This window comes from Haemorhous mexicanus, chromosome 7 (assembly GCF_027477595.1).
Source record: "Haemorhous mexicanus isolate bHaeMex1 chromosome 7, bHaeMex1.pri, whole genome shotgun sequence".
Classification (NCBI taxonomy): domain Eukaryota; kingdom Metazoa; phylum Chordata; class Aves; order Passeriformes; family Fringillidae; genus Haemorhous; species Haemorhous mexicanus.
This window is the reverse complement of record NC_082347.1, coordinates 21,726,918-21,747,871: the sequence shown is the minus strand read 5'-3', so window position 1 is coordinate 21,747,871 and position 20,954 is coordinate 21,726,918. Positions and strand designations below refer to the sequence as shown.

The 20,954-nt window shown below is 37.2% G+C and overlaps 1 protein-coding gene across 2 annotated transcripts in view; it reads left to right on the top strand.

Moving 5' to 3' along the window:
- ADK (adenosine kinase) overlaps positions 1-20,954 on the top strand; it is a 270,420-nt gene that overhangs the window by 26,036 nt on the left and 223,430 nt on the right. For both annotated transcript variants that reach the window (XM_059851341.1, XM_059851342.1), the window contains exon 3: positions 8,219-8,272. In XM_059851341.1, coding sequence (XP_059707324.1) covers positions 8,219-8,272 — 54 coding nt within the window. The remainder of the gene's footprint in view (positions 1-8,218; positions 8,273-20,954) is intronic.

The window sequence follows — 20,954 nt, the reverse complement described above, 5'->3', positions numbered from 1 at the left end:
TTTGAACTTTCCTGGCTTTCTTAATCCCTTTTAATCATTTAAACCTATTATTGTTTTGACTTCAATTTCAAAAGCCCTTTAAATCTGTCTTACAATATTAATAGCTGATTAAAGTCCTGATTTCCAACCATATTATCAGTGGGGCGTCTTACCTTATGACACTGAATAATTCAGAAACAACTAGGAAAATATTGATCAAGGGTGAAAAAAAAAAACATCAGAAAAACTGGACCTAGTAATTTTTATATTCATAGTAGTGATCATATCCATGTGTTAAATGGGGGAAACAAAATTTATGCTTTAATTTATGACATGAATAACTGTATTTTTTTTCTTTTAGGTTTCAGTAGTGTCATTTTAAGGTAATTCTGTGTTGACATTTTAATCCATAATCCATCTTTCATAATAAGTAATGTGTTAAAAAAATTCTGCTAATATTTTTTGAATCTCTTTTGCTCAGAAATTCCAACTTTTTTTTTTCTGAAGAAGAGAGGTTTGTATGTGGAGTCATGCAGCTAAATAAGACTCCAGTCATAATAGTGGACAGGAACTGAGTATAAAAAGGAAAACACTAGAAATTTGCTCCATGTGTTCTCCAAGGTGGTCCTTCATTCTCTCAGCTCTGACATATCTATTCCCATAGCAAGGTTTGAAGTCTGAATTTTTTTTAAAAATGAAGTGCCCAGTACCTGTGGTTTGAGTTGCAGTTAATTTTTTCCCTAAGCAGATGCTTTTGTTTAGTTAAGCAGTGCAATTCTCTGCCAGTCAATGTACATGCCCTTTCCCAAACCAAACTTGATTCTTTGTCACTGATAACCATGAAGCAATTTATTTCCTAATAAATATGAAGTAATTTATTTTTTCTGAAGTAATTTGTTTTCTACATTCTATAGAATTTAGGATAGAAGTATCTTAACCTTCTGTTGCTATTTTTTTCAAGTCTCCTTCCCACTACCACTGGTGTGTGCTTTAATCCTACCTACATTTCTTCTTCTGAAGAAGGAACACTTTAGCTGCAAGGTTTTCTGTCTGAAAATTGAAGAAAATGAAATAATTAGTGAGGCTAACAGCTCATGCTGGGGAATTGTTGCCAATTTTTGTTTTGTTTGTTTGCTTGTTCCTGTTTCTGTATTGTAGTAGTTCATTGCTGTCTTAAATGCTTGGTGTGAGTTGGAAGCTCAGGCTGAATTAGTTACAGTTCATAACATCTCATTTCCCCTCTCCCCAAGTTACTACTCTGTGGGATGCCTTTAACCCCACCCATATTTTTATGCTTTTAATTTACCTATTTGGCTTCACATGTGTTAGTATTTTGAGCTCTTACTGTCTGCTAGCATGCTCTGTTGCCATGACGTACCCGTGCCAGTCTCCTGTCATCTGTGGATTTCGTCAGTAGCTTCTGTACTTAAGGCCAGATCACTCATGGATGTGTGGCATAGTGTTGGGTCTAGCACTGATCCATGTTGAAATCAGTCTGATTTATGCATTCTCTCACAGTTCTACTATTTTCCTAAAGAAATGTCTGGAAGGTGTTTTAAGCAGTTTCTTCTTTTGTTAGTATAAAGGACCCTTGCAAAACTTGGGATTTTTTTCTGGAAGCTGGCTTTCTTTGGGGTTGTATTGCTGTTGTACAGTCTGTCTTTAATCTTTCAGTTTTTCAGGGATGGCAATCTGGACTTTTATATTTGTCAACAAAGCAGTATCTATTCAGTAAGGAATTTTTCTAAAATGATATAACCTGTTACAAGATCATCCTTAAGTAACAGTGAATAATGATGAGCTGTCACTGAATCCAGAAATTAGTGTAAAAAAGGTCTCTGGTTTGCTGTCAACTTGAGGCCAAGAAGGAATGTGAAAAGATAGGGAGGACCAGCTGCCCTATTATAGAATAGGAGAGAAGCTAAAGGGGAATGGAGAGAGTGGTGCATTTCAGATGGTGAAACTGGGAGACTAAGCAACATGGAATCTACAGGGGGGAAAAAAAGTAAATGTATTAAACTGCTGGAGTAAAACCAGTGCAAGTCAGGCAAGACAGTGAGGCTTTCAGAATATGAATCAAAGGCTTTTACTGTTTGGGTCTGTCTTTTTTTTTAATGGAGGGAAAAAATATGTCTTAAATATTTGGACTAAGGTCCTTGTATCTGCCAGTTGCAGAAAACTTTAATTTGGTTTAGCTGGTTTCATCTGGTCCATGATGAATTGGGCTGCAAAACTTACATACAAGTCGTGGTCTGGGTTGTGGATTGTTTGTTTTTGTCTGGATTTAGAAAATTCACAGCCCTTGAATCTGGTTTAGCAAGCTCAAAGTAAAGATCCAAACACATACAAGTCATGATACACTGTATTTGTGTGTATGGGAAAGATTATTGGGCTTGTGGGAAGAGCAAGGCTACATTAGATTTAACTGAAATTTCTAAGCAGCTGTAGCCTTGTCAAAAATGCCAAAATACTTCAAGTGCTATTTTACTGCTGTAGGAAAAGCAGTTTCCTTACTGCTTTTTGATCTCTTTATAGATCAAGTCAGAAGAAAAGGAGTTAGCACTTATGGCAGCATTACTTATTCTGTCTGATAAATTGCAGATGGAACTTGAGAAACAGGCTGACCTTCTGTACCCATCCCCCATAAATCTAAGGCGTTAGAAATATTTTGTGAGCTGGGCTCGCTGTGCGCGTTGGCTTGTAAATGCTCATGAGGATGCCCTGTTGCAGCAGGTTCACACATGGCTGATGATCTCGTGGGATGTGAGAACTGCATAGAAATCAGTCAATATACTCTGAAAAAGGACACATGAATACAATGTCCCAAAGATGCTTTGTTCTAGTTTTGACAAGATTAATAATTATGAAAAAGAAGGGATTCCTTTTTTTTTTAGACTAGTAAAGGTAGCCTTAACATCACTTGGAACTTGAAGTAACACAATTGCTGAATCACTCTTATGCAACCTTCTTTAGATTAATCTAAAAAACAATAAGACTATAGGGAAATCTTTAAGGTGCCTTAATGACTTCTTTGAAAATTTATGAAGAAATGCTTCTGCTGAGCTCTGTCTTAACAGATATCTTCTTTTATTGATGAAGTATAGCCTAGCATAAATAAAATTGACTTGTCTTGTCCAGCTAATGCAACGAATGGGTGTTAGGTGTCTGATGGAGAAATCACATTCTGTTCCTTTTTTTGATGACTTTTCTGCAAAGTTCAAAGAACATGTTGGAAATCTGCCCTTTCATGTATTGAATTTTTAATCAATCTGGGGAATACTTAAAGCAGTAAGTGCAGCAAAGCATGTCAAATACAATAAGCTGATGGAATAGCAAAGCCCAAGTGCATTTAAAGGTGAGCAAGGTTACTCAGAGCCGTGTACTGAGGCAAGAAGTTTGTATTTATTTCTACATCAACCAAAGCAGAGGAATGTCTGTGCACATATATATATTTAGGGCTTCCTGGAATGCTTTACTGTCCCAGCTTTCTGTCTGGACATAGTTTAAATATAGGGGTTTTTTTGCTGACTACTCACATTGATGGTTAATGCTTAGAAAAATACTTTTATCTCTAGTGTCTTGTTCTTCACAAGTACTCTTGAAAATAGTGATCAGAATTACTGTCATATATATGCAGTTTTTCATACATCCTGGTCTGCATTTCATCTTGGCTTTTCTGGTCCAAGCAGCATATATACATGTGTGTGCTTATTTTCCTTTTGGTATCTGTGCAATTATTACTTACTTTTTGTTTAGGCTGGTGGATTCAAGTAAAAAACTTTGAAAACTGACATAATTTTAAAGCTATGAAGATCTATTGCCATTTTTTAAACCTGTTTGCTCATCACCAGTTTCATTTTGGGTTTTTGGACAGGTGAATTTTACCATCTTTTCAGGAAGTTTTTGATAGAGAAGACCTGAATTTGGTATATGCTTGGAGTTTATCAGCAGTGCATATTTCATGCAGGTTGTGTTTTCTTTTTAATTTGGTTAAGGCTTTGTGAAATTGGATGCTGCCTGAAAGAAACTGTGCCTTTTGGCTGTTTGTTACATTAAAAATAGTTTTGTAAAAATGCTCACTACTGTACAAGTACATAAATTTTCATTCTGTCTTGTATGAGAAGCTGGGAAATAAAAAATCCTGGAGTTGTAGGATTACTCTTGTAGAAGGCTCATTAAAATACATTACAGAAATTGAACTTGAAAGTTCTGGTATGCTTAAAAAGTGAAAAACAGGCATATAATAAAAATGATACATTTTGGCAAAAACTGAAATTGAGATGATAAACTTGCAGGTGAATGCTAGGCAAGTTCTTCAATATGCATGAAGTGAAGAATATACCACCTTTTTACCACTGTAACCAAATAGAATGTAATGTCAGAGTTGTACTTCTAGCTGTTGGAGCAGATCTCTTCCAAGTGGCCATGGCTTTTTTTTCATAGAGTATATTTAGGTGTACTTAGAGCAAATTTCCTCAACACCATCTGACTCCCCAATACCATGTCCTCAGAATGCCTGCAATAATGTTTTAGTCTGGGTCTGTTACTTCATTTCCAAGCTTGTGGAGAGGAAAAATATTTGAGATTTCTATAGCCGTGAATTTATAATTTGTTGTGCCTTTGTTTATTGATGAAATACAGGCACATGAGATTGCTCATTTGTCCTGGTAAGTTAAATGTGTAAACATGTCTTTTTGTAGTGTCAGAAAGAATACTGTCTAAAAGAATTCTCTTGACACTGGAAAAGTTATTGTATAGCACTGTGAAACTTAAAATTTAAACTGTCATTAGAGATGGATGATAGAATTGTAGTTTCTGTTAGCACCTATCTGTAGCTGGGACACTTAGCTTTGGTTAGAATAGGGTATGTTGGAGTGGCCACATTACATTGACATCTAGAGGTTAAACCAGGCTGCTGTGGCCTAAGAAAGTTCATAAGGAGCTGAGTCTGGGGAAGAAGCAGCTCTCAGACCTGGCAGTCTTGCCCAGAGTGCGGTGGTGCGTGGGGCTGTCAGAAGCCATCAGCTGTGATGCCGTATGGGCAGCAGCTGCGCAGCCCTATGCGCCGGGGCAGCCGTGCGCTGTGGGAATCGCTGCAGCCCAACCCTCTGCTGTCCAGCTTCATGGACAGCTGCCATTCTGAAGGGGTGTCCGGAACATTGGCTACTCTTCCAATAGATTAAATGTTTGTGAAGGACAAATCAAAGGGCTTAAATATATAATTTTTGAAAGGCACTGCAGTGTGTTCTGGCACTTACCTGCAGTCAGGCTGTAGACCCTTTTGCATGTTCTTACTCTTAAACCTCCTTTTTTTAAATAGGACCTCAAGCAGTGATGATGAGACTGTTAATGTTTTGAAACTATCACAGTTTGCTACTGGATAGTTGAAAAGAATAATAATTATTTTGTGTTCTAGGATGTGCTGAACTTTGAATTTCAGAGTAGAAAAGAAGGAAGTTGTGATCACTTCTTTGCTTACTTCCATAGCATATATGGCTCTCTTCTACTTGCTTGTTTAATATCCGGCAATTAAATCTATAATACATACACAATTGGTTGTTCTGGTTGCTTAGAGGATTTAGATGTCCTCATTTTAAATTTTTTGACTGCTTATCTTTGGCTTTAATTTTGCACTTAGTATTGTTAGCTCCTTAATGTTCTTTAGAGAAATTCTCACAAATCTAACCTTTATTAGTTAGGAAGACCCAACTGGTGCATATCAATCTTGCCTATGAAGCACATGTTGGGAAAATATTACATAAGCTGCTTGCTGTGCTAGTTGCACATTTAAATTTATATAATAGTTCAGCAGCTGTGTATGAAATATAATATACATCCTAATGCCATAAAGTACTTGTAAAAATTTGAACTCTACAAGCATGTCCCTTTGTGGGAAGTTTTCTTTGACAACTTGCTATCAAAGCAATGTCTTTAGGGATCAAGGAAGAATATTTTAAGAAAACTATTTTCACAGTAAAAAAAAGGTGGTGGTGGTGAAAAAGATTGTGTAAGCTGAAGTTCACCAAAGGAATCATTCTGCAAACTTTAGGGGTAGCAACTGCGTCCCTCCCAGCCCCTCTGTGGTATGTCAGTAACATAGCCCAAAATCACACATCTGTTGAACAGCATTCCCCTTATGTTACATGATTTCTGTAGTAGCTGACTTACTAGGCTGAGTAAGACAGGTTTTATTTGCTTGGGTTTTTTCCCCTCTAAATAACCGTGGGGGTAAAACTGTGGTTGAAAAAAAAGGTGTAGTAACAAATGTTCTGGAAGCTTTGGAAAGCTCAAAGATAGATTTTGTTTCTCAGCAGAGAACATTGTATACAATTGAAGCTGAAGTAGTCTGACTACTGGTACAGGAAAAGCACACAGCTTAATTTTTAATGAAGAATGTCTGTGACTTTCTGTGGGTATATTCGTTAATGGGCAAAATGATCTCCATTTGCAAAATGGATTGCATATTAGTATATCTATCTATGACAGATAAATCCTTTGGACAAAGACCTGATTTCATTTTAAGTCAGATTGCAAGTTTCGTAAGAGATAGTGTCCTTTCACTTCTGAAAGATGTTCCTTTTAGAATTTCCTGGTAACTCACTGTGTTTTCTCTGATACATGAATGTTTGCTATCAGTGAAATTCATATTAAGATATGACAAATGGAGATATCGGGGATGTGTAGCAGCATTAGGAAGAGACTGGTATTTGGCTAGACCCTTTTTCATGTAAGAAAAACCCTTCTGTAAGCAACAAAACTGTTGCTTACAGAATTAAGTTGGAAGTAAATGTAAGATTGTAACAGTAAAAATTGGTGTCATAAAGACTGACAGGATGGTAAAGTATGAAGAGGATTGGGCAATTTAAACAAGTGACCTGAATCTGTACAGGAAACCCTGCCTACCCTGTGTCAAATGTGAGCCCTGCACTTGGAAGGAGAACGTGGATGAACCACTGTATCCTGATTAGGAGCGTCTACACCAAGGATTTAGCAGCAAAGTGGATAAATGGATTCAAGTCAGCATGATACTGTAGCAAATAACCTCAGGGAAGTCTCTGTGTTTGTAAACAATAAAAATCAGTCTGTGTTTTGTATGTCTGAGTGCAGTGAGCACCAGTGAGCTTGAGAAGGTGTCCGGCATTGGTCCAGCATTGCCCATTCAATGGATGCTGAAAATATGAGTTTCAGAGAGTATCATCAGAAAATGCTGTATGGAATAGAGAAAGGATATTTTGCCTCTTTTTTAAAAACAAAAATAATTTTGCAAGATAGATTGAGTGTAGTTGTTGGTGACCAGAATCTTTCCTCAGGAGGAATAACTTAAGGTTCTGCAGTTGTCTAGAGCAAGGAACAAACACAGGAGGACAAAGGAACAGTGAGAACCTTCAGCAGTGTAAGCAGATAGCTGCTTGCAGAGTTGTCCAATGGACACTTGACTTCTAGCTGCTTACATTATGAATGATTGTCTTACCAACCACTCAACCAAAAAACCCACGAAATGCAAGAGAAAAAAAACAAACACCACAGAATACTATAGCATTTTATTTTGAGATGTCAGAAGAGTTTACTGCGATGCAGAACAAAAGTGAAGTCACTCTTTAAAGGTTTTGCACATTGAGTGACAGTGCAGGCTGCAGCCTGGCTGGCGGTAGGCTGTCCTGGCAGAGACTCCGTTCTCTTTTCTCTCTGATCAGGCAGTGTTGGCAACCTATTCTGTTAAATGAGCTATTAGGTTAAGCTAGCAAAGAAAGTTTCTTTCTCTCAAGCACTCACTTTTATCAGAAGTTTCTTGTATGGATGGACTGCAGAAGTTTCCCTAAATAGCCTGTTGTTAAAGTATATTTTCTCCTACAGAATTATTTTGGTATTTATTGTATGGGGAGAAATACTACAGCCACATTTAGTGTTTCTATTGTCTGTAATCCTCCCTTTCATGTTTTGGCAGATTCAAATTATAAGATGCATGTATGGTTCATGGTATGAAGTACAGTGATTTTTGGTAGATAGCATCAGCCAAGGTATCCAGTGGAGTTTGAAGCCAAGATATGAAGCAAAATTTTGTGTGATGTTTACTTTGATAAACACATTTTAAGTTTTTAGAAAGTTTTGTGACTGTCTTTGCAATACCTGTGGTATCTGAATCAACAAACACATAATTTAAGAATTTGAAACTGTAATGGTCATATTCTCACGTGAGTAACCGCTTTGTGTTTTTTCTTTTTTTTTTTTTTCCCCCAAGGTATGGGCTGAAGCCAAATGACCAAATTTTGGCTGAGGAGAAGCACAAAGAACTGTAAGCTTTTTTGTTATGTTATACATGCAAGTTACCTATATACTTTTTAATGTATATACATGTTTTACTGTTAAATACCTGAAGCAAAAATGTTAGCTTTTGCTCTTTAGCATTTAGTTTGCTGTAAATTGCAAAGTTTGTCTGAAGACTAATAGTTACAAAAAGAGATTTAAGAATCTTTTTGCATTAATTTCTTTTAAAAATTCTTTAATTAACTGCAGTTGGTACTAATGCAATTTAAATACCCCATTTAAATGTTCATCCTAAATGCCTAAGTTCATTTCTAAATTAGATACAGATTTCTAGGATTACTTTCACATTTCTTCTTTTCAGGGTAGAGATACTGGGGAATTTGGTCCATTTTGTGTTCATCTACATGTTTAGATATAAAAACAACACCCCTTTTTTTCCTTACTATTTTAAACTTTAGGCTCTTGCACATAACTGACTGTTTCCATTATTTCATTAGCATTGTTTTGCATTATTTCATGATACACCCAGAAGACTTATGGAGTGTAAGATGATGTACCTGTTTCAGATGAATTCACATCTATAGCTGTCAAGTTTTTCCATATTAAATTTTGGATGTTTTTAGAAAGGTCAAAGATTTCAAACAGTAAAAGTGTATTCTGGTAACAAGGATTTAATTCCTCTGGAAAAGATTTTTTCCCCAAAAGCCTTAGTGATTGAATTACTAACCAAATGTCCCATGCTCTTTCAGAGGATGGAAAAAGACATTTAACTTTAATTAGTACATCATGGTAATGTACCTGTGACGTTAAAACTGCTTGAGGTCCAGGCAAGAGACAGGCAACATCAGTTTCCTTTGATGAATGATAAGATTGGTTTTATGCAGAGCACGCTCTCTGGTGATAGAACACTTATAGACAGCATAGCTTTGATTAACCCATTAACCCATTTTGAGTGCTATGAGCTAGAAGTATTAAAAGTACTGCAGAAAAAATGCAAAGGGGTTAAACACAAGGTAAATCACATGCAGATCTGTATTTTGGACAGTACAAGTTGTACTGTGTACACAAGATTTATTTGTTCAATAGGTACTGATTAAACTGAGCCTTTTGATGTGAGATATTTCATTTGAAATATTTATCTTTTAGCTTTTTATTATAAGTATGTTGTGTATAACTTAGTTGCATGTTTTTTATTGATATGTTTACAGCATAGTCACTTCTTAAATGGAGGATTGAACTAATTTTATTAAATTAGTTCTTTATTAAATTTTGTTTAATACAGAAAGTTCAGTAGAACTCAAGATTTTCATGGATCAGCTGCAACAGAAGCCCTTCTTTGGTGTTTTGTTGTACACACTGCATTAGCTCCTGAGATGATTTATATGTTGTTGGGTATAATGAAAGAGGTTGAACATGCTTTTGCCGCTGATCTTGTCGTCTTGAATGTCACTGGATACTTGACCAGGGAAAAACTCCTGGAGGTCACTGTCACGTTGTTTCCAGGAGAGACCTTTGGAACATTTCTAATGCTGTGTACTCTTCTGCTTGGACCATGTGAACACAACCGATTGCACATTGTTGGGCTTCAAAGCACTTTCAGTCCTTCAAAGTAAATTCTCTGATTTAACTTATAGATGAGTTGTTAGATACTTAATTAACCTTTTCTGATGTTTAAGTAGACCTTCATATTTAAAAAAAATGCCAGTTCTAAGAAACATGAAAGACAACTTACCACTAGTAACTGTTGCTGATGTGATTATGAACTTATTCTTAGGTACAGTGCCCTTATAATTAAGGTATTCTCCTGACCTTGTTGTAAAGTTTTTAAGTCAAATAAAAAGTTAGCTTCTACATATTACTGTTCAGTTCCAAAATCCTCCTACTTAAAATAATTTATCTTTCAGTCTTTGAAATGTCAGAAGCTTTTATATTGTCTTCCCTAGTAGTAAAGAAGACTTCTTTTGGCATTCTTCATCTAAAATCCATCATGGTCATTTTTCTGACTATCAAATGTCCTTCAGTTTCTCAGAGATACTTCAATATAGCTGTTGTTCATAAAAATGTAAATTTTGTTCAGCAATGAATTCCTAACCCCCTAAAGGTAACTGAGCCTGCTACCCTGACTTGGCTTGATCCTTTAGTCCTTGAGTCTTAGTTATCTAGAGAGAGAAGTACAGCCCCTAGGAGTGGCATTGGTTTACAGGCATGGCATCGTGCTTAACTTCTATTTTAAGGGCTAAGGTATGAAAGATAACCTTTTTTCTCCCCTGCTTTCAATTCACTTCAACTGTAGCAGCCTTCTAAATTTGTCTTTTATTTTGTGTACACTTCTTTTGTTTAACAGGAATTTATTAACACTAAAGCTGTTAAGTTTGTGCATTCTTTTTAGAATTTAGCTGGAAATATCTACTCCTTCCCCACCCCAATCAATTTTTGAATGTACCTTATGAAGGGTGGAGGATATTGTCCCACAGCTCAAACTGTTTCCATTAAAATTAGCAGATTAGTTAGAGCCATCAGCACTGGTGATCAAGCCAAGCCATGCCCATGTTGTAGGGAATCAGATGAGCAACACGCTTGTTTTCAGTGATGAGTTCACTCTTCTGCAATGGGAATTACAAAGGTGGTATCTTCTGTTTGCATTGGTGTTTTACAAGGGAAGTATGCATTTGTGGCTCAGGGAATGTCCTGCAGATGTTTCCCACCTTCCCTAACCCAGCTAATCCTCCTCAACTCTGAGTTCTGCAGGACTGCTAGGGAAACTTGGACGTAATAAGGTCTGGGTGAGGTCTTAATGTTGCACATATTTTTTTTCTTCTTCTGAGAACAATAAAAAAATATGAACTCTGAGACAAAAATATTTTTCCTGACCCTTTGTATGGTCCTTTTACAGGAGTTGTTTCTATTTAATTCTCAGAATTGGCCTGATTGGCTTTAACTGAAGGTCATATTAGCAAGTATAGACTTGTGTATGCTGTTCCATAGGCTGAATTTTTTTTTTTTTTTTAACTATGGTTCCACATCAGAAGTTTTTTAGGAGAATAAATTTAGGCTAGTTGCAGTCAGCGATGGGGTGTGATGCAAGTTGTCTTGATATTTAAGTTGGAATATTTTAATACAGAGTTCATCTTCACTGTGTAGAGTAAGTGTTGACAGAGGAGTTGGGGTTTCTTACTAATATTTTCTTTTACTAAACTAGGGGCTGTTAGCCAGATTTTGGTAGCTCAACTAGCTTGTATGAATACAGGCAACTGAAATATAGTTACTGTGAGTTTTAAAAACATTGTTTGAAATTCAGTAGTGCCACTGAATCTGTAAGCAATGTTCAGAACATTGTTTAGTGCAACTTTGACTCCTCGTTGAACAGTTTTATAAATTTTTGTTTAAGCAGTTTTGGCTGTGATGGAGAGAGTTGAAGGAGAGAGTAAGAAATGTGGAATCCGCATTGTGTTTCTAATTTTTTAAGCTTTCTTTTTCAAAGATCAAGATCATGAAGTGAGGAAGAAGATAAATATCAGCTTTCTTTCTCTTCAGTCAGTTTTTGATGTGTTGGTCAGAAGGGAGAGGGCAGATGTGTTGCTCTGCTGCAAGTTGTCTGAGGGGGGTTCATTTAGCTGAGAGGGATTTCATTCTTACCTGCATATTTGCTATTTTTCATAGTGAATCTGAACAAGGGAGAGAGGGACTCTTAAATTTGAGCACAGCTGTTTGGGTGACTGATGGAGTTATGATTTACCTGTAACATCTGGCAGGAGGTGGTGTGAGCTTATTTTCTGCTTTGCCTTAGGCAATGTAGATATTTAGGTGGAAGGGTCAATCTTGGAGTCATAATAGGAATCTTGGGGGATTACAGGGGGCCTCTATTGCTTGGGAAAAAGTAGGGAAATCTACAGTGGGGGTTTAGAAGTAGTCTGGGTATGTCAGAGAGCTCAAGGATCTCAAAGAGATTAGAACCATGTCGCAGGAATGTTGAGAGCAGTTTCATTGTATTTGGGGGCGAGGGGGCTACCCCATGTTAGTCACTGTCTGTCACAGTACCTCAGTACAAGAACTAAGGGACTCGACCCCAAGCACAATTAGAGTGCAACCGTGTGTCATGGGTAGTTCAGCTTGCAGGGAGGGAGGCATGAATTCTGGGTCACGGGAGGGATGCAGCTGTCCATCTAACGCCTTTGGAAACAGCCCAGTGTTCTGTGCCACTAGAGGGGGCAGTTTATCTTCGGTAACACTCGCAGAAATCCTTCCCTATATGTGGGCTTTAGGATTTGTCCTGTTGCACTTAAGTCTCTCTAAAATACCTTTGCATTTTATCCATCCTCTTTCCCCCTTAAAGCTAAAAAAGAGGGTAGAAAATTGTTTGTGGAAGCAGGGGGAAGAGAGAGTAAAATATCAGAAATATGAAGCTTTGAGTCTTTTGTTGGCCTTCTCAACGTATGCTGACAATATATGTGATTTATATGGATGAGGTGATATATGAATCTGTCACAGCTGTTGAGTTACTTGATATAATATGTTTCATTTGTAATTACATTTGAGTGGATTAATATATATTATTAAATATGATTTGGCAATGAATTAATGTGGAAAACTGTTATGACAGTTATAACAAGGTGCTCAGATTCATGAAAAAACCTGCCAGCTCCCACCTTTGCACAACTTTATTTTAGATTTCTTCCTCATTTCTTTTTAAATGAAGTATCACATTGACCTGTTCCTGGTGTAGAATTTTGTCTGAAAACTTCAATAAAAATCTCTACTGTGCAACTGATACTTGCTTTTACAAGATCAAATATTTTTAGAGGAAAACTCTTAAACTTCTCTTTTTGACGAATAAATACTAATTTAGAATGACTAGTCTCTTAAGTTGCCACTTTTTCCCAAAGCAAATAAAATTCTGTATATATTGACTCCGATTGTTCCATGACATGTAATTCAGCACTTCTTTAATGAAACTTTCATTAAGCACTTGGGAATTCTGTAGACTAAGAATATGGATGATGTGCTGTTGGAGAAACTTGTAAGGAATGAGCTTGATGGTTGGGAAGAAATCTGTACTGATCTGGAATGTTTTCTTAGTCCAGTTCCTTGAGTTGTTGGCTCCCTCTGTAGAAACTACTTTAAATTGCAGTTTGATTTCTCTAGAATTGTTTTGTCACTTCTGTGTAATATATACACATATGCATAAAAGCTTGAGTCAGATGTTCAGAAATAATTTTATGGTTAGCTACAGAATTTCTATTACAGATTCCTCCCTCTGTATTTTTTCCTTCATTTTTCTGCATGTCCGCCCTTTATGCAATTATTATGAATTACAGCACCAGTGCAAATTAGCAGTATAGAAATCAGCTCATGAAATTCTTGATAACAGGCAGTCCTGCATAAAATTTCTGAAAGTTAGGATACCAAGTTATAGCAGAAATACTTTTAACTTCTTTCATGTAGCAGTCTTAACATATGCTTAAATTTAAAATAAAAAAATTCAAGTTAGTTTTAGTATATAATTTCATTTTGCATCCTGCTGTTGGAGATGTTAAATAAGTAATCTGCACAATACTTGTACAGGGTGGTAAGCAGATTGCATCAGTATTTTAAAACTGTGTGTATGTATCAGTACAGTGTTTTAATTGAGCCTCCTGCCTCCATTCGTGTTCCTTTGTGTGTATAGTATATTAAAGCCCAACTTTGCAATGTGGCTTTAAAGGCTCTGTTAGAATAGTCTCTATTGTTAAACAGCTCCTGGAAATCAGTGTCAATTCATTCTTGTATGGCACAGTGCTTATTTGATGTAAAATAGAAGAAAACTTCTGATAATAGCTATTGCAGGCAGTTAAGAGCAAGGCTTATGTTCCTCTGGGGACCTTAGTTTTGTAGCCTGAGATGCTTATCTGAGGCTGTTGTGCGATACAACATTTCCATGGTAGTGGGAAGGAGGAGTGCTGGAGGGGAAAGAGAAAGATGGTTATGAAAGCCAATGGAGAATCCAAAATATTTTATGTATGTGGCATACAAGGTGTAAAAACAGCTGCTAAAGGATTGAAACTTTATTTGCTTAAAAAATCCTAATGTCAGACTCACTGTTCTTCTGTAGTCTTGCTCTAAATCACATATATTAATTTTTCTTCTCTTACCTTCAGTAGAGGTTTTCTTGTGTGATCTGCTTTGATTACCACAGCCTTATCATAGGTGGTACAGAAGAGATATCAAAAGATCCTTCAACAGAAAGGTGTTTTCTAATATTCCAGCTCAAATTTCATTGCTCCCAGGAACTCTCACAGTACTGGTTATTGAGTGAAATTGATCTCTCATGTTGATTTCTTACTTTGACAATTTGTGCAGGAATAGGTGGACTGACATGGACTACCTTTTTGGTTCTTCTGTGTAGTGAGCTAATGAGGCCAGGTTACTCTGTTTTCCTTCTTGATAATACTCCTGACAGTGATTACTGTTCCTCTAGTGTGTACTAGACACACATGCAAGGAAAAAGCAAGGAAATAACGTTTTTCCTTTTGCTGCCTGTTCCTAAGATCACCGTCCTGCACAGACTGAGCAGAGAGCCCACAGCCCTGAACTGAACTCTCAGACTTGGAAGACTAAAGTGATCTGAACTCCAGTAAAGCGCTTGAGCTTGCCTCTCATCCAGTGTAGAGCAAAGGCTTCACAGACAGCACTGGATGGCTGCAGCCTCCTGGGGCTCATTTCCAATAAATGCAGGTTGGGCAGTCAGTAAGACATGATTATCCAGAAGACAACTTCCCTCATGACTTCTCTTGGCACTTATGTTATTTTTACAACTTGTTAAAAAATGGTGTTAATGTTTCAACAGCACTGACTCCTGGTATTGGTGAAGTGTGGTGCTAATGCAGTAGTGACGGGACTGTGTGCAGTGACAGATGTATTTGAAGGCTTGAGTTTTGAATATGCAGAATGATTTTTTTTTTCAATACTGCTGCATATTTCTGTCACTGTAGTGCTTTCTTTCCAATAGAGGATGGGGTGCACTCTTTTTAGAATAAGACGCAGTCTTGTGCTACAGAACATGCAAAATCTCCTGGGATTGCTGCTTTTTAGCTAAGGTAGCTAAGGTTTCCGCATCTTTATTGCACAGTTTAGAATTGGACAAGATCTGTCTTGAGAGTATTAATTTTTGTGTTATGCAATGTAGCACTAAACTCGAGATTTTCCTAAAATTTAGAAATTATTAATTGGACCTTTTAATAGCCTAGAAGATACATTGTCTTAGTAACTCTTAGGGAGAGAATGTTTTGAAGATGGCTGTGGGATGGCTGTCAGAGTAATTATTTAACTTCAAGCTGCAAGTTACACAGCAAGAACTGCATATTCTGAAACAAAGAGTGAGAATTTAACATGGGACTTTTATTCCATTCTCTTATTGTATTTCTTACATGTATTCTGCTTACAGTCCTCTAGACATAGCACCAGAATCAGAACAAAAGGTAATACCCACCCAACCACTTTGTGGAATTACATTAATTTTATTGCCTTAAGTATACTGTGTGTGAAGGAGAGCCTTCAGCTAATCTTCTGTTGGCAGATCCTGCTTTAATTTTGATTTTGTTCTGATTTTAATGACATAACATCAAAGCTGTTGAAGCAGCGGCGCTGTTCCAAAGCCCCGGCAAAGGGTGTGGTCGGTGCTGGGCGAGCAGCCGGCTGAGGGGGTGCTTAGAGCAGCAGCCAACTTGGTGGCAGCTCTTTGAAACCTGTTGTAAAAGGTGTAAAATGGCTAAAGCTTTTAACCACTTGAAAGGACTTGACAGTGCACTGTTATCTTTTTGCTTAAGCACTTCTAAGCTTGAGGTAAGGGGGCTTACTGCTTTCACTGAGGCTCTTTAAAACCAGTGGAGGTAAGAAATGGGTATTACATGTGCATGCAGTTGGAGCTTGAGATGAGCTACACCTGAGCGAGGTGGGGGCTTGTGAGGGTTTTTTGTGTGATTCAGACCACAAACATCTTTCACGTTCAGATTGCTGTGTTAACTGGTTAAGTGAAATTGCAAAACCCAGAATGAGTGTATAATCATCTCTTCTCTAAACTCAGTTTTGATTTAGTTTTGGTTTTTAACGTGTTGCTGGTATGTTTATCTAAAAGCTGGTCAATGCCAAAGAGAATAAAAATATTCATTATTTAATTTTTAGTAATTTTTTTTATAATCCTGAGAGTAGATGGAGAATTTAAATTTCCAATATTTTTGCATTTTAGTGACCAAAAAACCTTACTGTAACAGAAGATACACTATAACTGAATTTTCAAATGCAGGCACATTTCATTTGATTTTTGAGTAGCCTGAGGCTTTTGTGAACTCTTAGGATTTTAAGAATAGAACTTATTTATTGGTGGCACTTGTGTTTGCCTGCCCTGTTTACATCAATAAATTATGTGCATTTATTGTGAATTGGTTTTTCATAATTCCATAAGAGACATAGTTAGGATATAATGCCAGCATTTTTCCTAAATAATCAGGTAATGAGCTTTATTGTTGTGACATTTTTGTGCAATTAATAACATGGTATAACTTTTTCCTGAGCTGGGACTTAAATTTTCTCACTTGGAGTCTTTTTCTTAATGAAACTCTCAAGAATTGACTTGCCAGAGAATGCCCACTGATGTCCTGCTTGTTACCGTATCATAAATATGGCAGAATCACATCAGATATTCCATTTCCAGAGCAGCTAATGCAGTATTGTTCTCTTTGCTAATTTTGCTCTAAAAGTATCCTCATTTAGAGATGTAAGCACCACAAATAAAACATAAAATAAGCTGTAGGATTTGTTAGTAACTGAGAGAATAGCTAAGTCTCTGTTGCCCATTCAGTCTTTTCTGAGTTAAGCTTAGCCCCAAGAGTACCAATTAGTGCTCAGAATAGTGAATTCTGCTATTTTAAAGGTGGTCATCTATCAGAGCAGATTAAATGGCTTGTGTGAAAATAATTTAGTAGCTGCCCATTAATTGCCTTTCCTTTCACAGAACTGTAGAAAGAGACCTCAAGAGATCATTTAGTTTCAATCCCCCAATCCAACTAGAGATGCATCTTTGTCATTCCTGGCAGATATTTGTCTAGCTGTCCCTAAGGGTCTTTGGAAATAGTAAGATGTCATGCAGAGACAATGCAATCTTCCTACATAACTTGTAATGGTGTGCTCCTTCATTCCCCCTGAAAAGGTTGCTTGCAGGATGGAACAGAGAACTATTGCCCAAAACAGTGAAGAGGGAGTTTTTGGATTGCAGAATGCGCAGGAATTGTGATGGGGGTAAAAAGGCTATTGGTTCTAAGGAGGGGAGCCAGGACAGGGTAGGACAAGGCTGTGTGCAGAGAGAATGTGCACATGTATTTTTGCTAGAGTAAGGTTCTGTGCACCCATGCACCCCTACAGGCAAAAACATAGAGCAGAGAGAGTAGCCTGTAGTGAGAGAAAAATATTGAGATTCAAGCCATTTTAGTAGTGTGGTGGAGGAGGTTGCATAACACTGATCATCTGATTTAATCGGGACATCTGGAAGCCCCTGCTTAGCAGTGTTAAGGATATATGTTTGGTATGGATGTGCAGTTTTGCATTTGCAGAGAGATGTGTTTGTTTTGCTTTCCTCCTGCTCATGAATAGTATTGAAGACTTGCCAGGAAATATTGTCTGATCTACATACTTATATAGTTCAATAATCATTGTATCATGTAATTGTCTCTCAGACATCTAAATTGATTTGTTCTTCAAGCTTTGTACCAGATAAGAATGTAATTTTATGGATTTGTGGCGAAAGCCAACAGGCAATGAAGCTGGCTCTAAATTGCATGGGAAACTTGCTGCACATTCAGGAGCTGTGTGCCTGAACGATGGAGCCATCTGCTTATTCTGAAGGAGGTCTCCTGCCCTGATGCTGTTGTGGCTGTATGATCAGATGACCTTGTTTACAAGAAGTGGAAACATCAACTGACACACACTGCAGCTTCCGTCCCCAAACCAGCGATCACAGATGGAGTGCAGCTGCTGCAAGGGATTCAGTGGTACCTTCTGGTCACATGAGTCAGCTGGTGCAGTTGCAGCTGCAGATGCCAGTGTCTCTGCTGAGCAGCTGAAACACACAGACCTTATACAGGCGAGTGCAAGGGTGTGTGGGAGGTGATGGACATGAAGTGCCTGTGCCACTTGAGCATCTGAGCCACCCTGCACCCAGTATGTCAGTCCCGGCCTGATCTTGTGTCTTTAACTGATGTCACTCACTGGTTCTGGTTGTGAGGGGAGTGACAAGAGAGCTACAGACAGTGGCAATATAATGGCATTACTTATAATTCCAATTTCTTTTTTCTAAAATCTGTGTAAAACACCCTGAAGACACATAATGTTCTTCTATCTTGCTTGTCCTCAATGTAGTTCAGGTCCAATATTGGGCTATCAAAGATTGGAGGGCAGAATCACAGTCTTTTACTATGGGAAAAAAAATTTGGGGAAATTCAGTATTAGCACAAAAATGTGTTGGGTGCTTTAAGTTGAAATTGAGTTTTTAAACAGGCTATGCAGCTCCAGCAGCTAATGCTGTGATTTTAAGCTGTAGTGGCAAATTTTCTCACAGATTTGTTGGAAGCTTCTGAACTAACTTCAAGAACTTTTCTGAAAGTGGTTGATCTCTTGAGCTAATATTTCTAGCAGTCAACAACAGTGATATATCAGTCTATGCATCAGTGAATAAGCCTACCAATTTCCATCTGTTGACACAGTCCTGCATAATTTCTTGAATTCTAAGAAAAAATTTTGGGTTAGAATTCCAGCAGCAGCTATGAGAATGTTTGGAAACAAACAGCAGCTTTGTTAAAACTTCGCAGTGTGAATATCCCGCTTCACAATGAAGAGAAAGTCGTTCCATCATAGTTGTCCAAATACACATGTTGGTTGATACATTTTGTGGGAATCCCTCCTAAGCTGGAAGGATGTGCCTGTGTCAAGGGTTGGACACTGAACTATTAAACTTTATGACTGTTTTACTGTCTACTCTGAGAAAAACACTCTGAAAATATCTTTAAAACCAGTACTTTCTTTATTTTTGTTGCTCAGGTTATTACAGTTGGCAATTACTGTGCAACAGCCTTTTTTCCCCCTTTATTGTTTTATGGGGTTTCCTTTGGCTCTGCCACAGGTGCTTACCATGAGTAAAGGTTATCACTCTGATACTGAAAATATAAAATACTTGTTTTTCTGAGGAAATGGGACATCAAACAAGTGAATAGAAGGGAAAATCTTAAATTAATATGAATAAAAAAACTGGAGGGAGGAACAAGCAGGTGTAAGATACACAGGGTACCATTGTTCAAATATTTTTTTAGTGGAAATGGCCAAGTTTGTCTTTTTGTTTGGGTCTTTAATTTTAAAGTATGTACTGAGAAGACACTGAGTAATTTTCTGCCTAAAAAGCAATAAGAAGCAGCCTAGTTCAGGTAGAAGTATTGTCAACTCTCAGTGAATATATTAGAAGATTTCAGTATCACAATAAACTTGAATTACAGATGTTGCAATATTTACAACTTGCACAGTGGTTTTTTTTTTTTTTTTGTTTTTTCAGTATTTTTTTCAGTTATTTGCATGTGCAGTTGCTTTTTTCAAACTCTTTGCTAGTACTGCATTTCCTACCAAGACCCCTATATTCTCTGGATGCTGTCTGCTCAAAAAAACCCTGTGATTAGAAGTGGAAGTACCCTGCTTACATGTTTTAAAGTTGCTTCAGAAGTGGAAGTACCCTACCTTCTTGTTTTAAAGTTGCTTCATGCTAAGTGTTACAAGTGATGAATATCTCAAAGGGAAGATGCTGCCACTGGATGGTGCTATTGTTATGTTATTTAGCTTACTTTCTGTGATAATGTGGATGGCATGAAATCTCCACCCCTGTCCCCCTGAAAGATATTGTGAAGATCTGCTACAACAAAGTCCTGTGTATAGAGGTCACCAGTAGTAAAATAGTCATCCACCACCTGTACCTTCATGAAGGCTGGGTTAAGGCAATTCTGCCTGCTGTGATTCTGTCTGTTTGCAGATGAATGTTTAAAACAAATTTGGATGACAGCCTGCCTTTGCTAATACAATTGTTCATAGGGAAGGTGATGTTCTTGAGGAATGGGATACATTTAAGCCAATCAGCTATGTGAAATCTGCATATTCATAATACATCTAATTATCCAGAAAGAGATGCTGAGTTACTGAAATTGTCACTTTGAACGGTTTCCTAACGAGGGGACTGTCTTTTAAAACGGCAGGGGTTACATAGTTAGCTACCTATTACATTACAAAAAAAAAAGTTTTGACTGTTTTATGCAAATATACTGCATTACCTTGTATAAATGAGAAGGTAAATCAGCTTTTGAAAGCCCTTCATGTTTTTTTGAGGGTGGAGAAAATGAATTCTTCTTATAAATTTGCATTTCAAGAAGTAAATAACTACTTGAAAAGGTGCACTTTCTTTTAAAGATTGCAGTTTGATAAGCTAGAGATTTGAGTGTTAAAATGGCTTTATAAATTTTTTAAATTCATCTTTGAATATGCGATGAACAATTGAAAACATACTCCAATTTTCTTATAAGCTGGCTTAATTTTTTTTTTTTGTTCTGTTTTTTTTTTTTTTTTTTTTTTTGTTCTTGCTTTCTCTTTCCCTTCCATTTTCATTCACATGTTTTGAACTGTCTGGAGCGATTGGAGTAAATTTTTTAGAG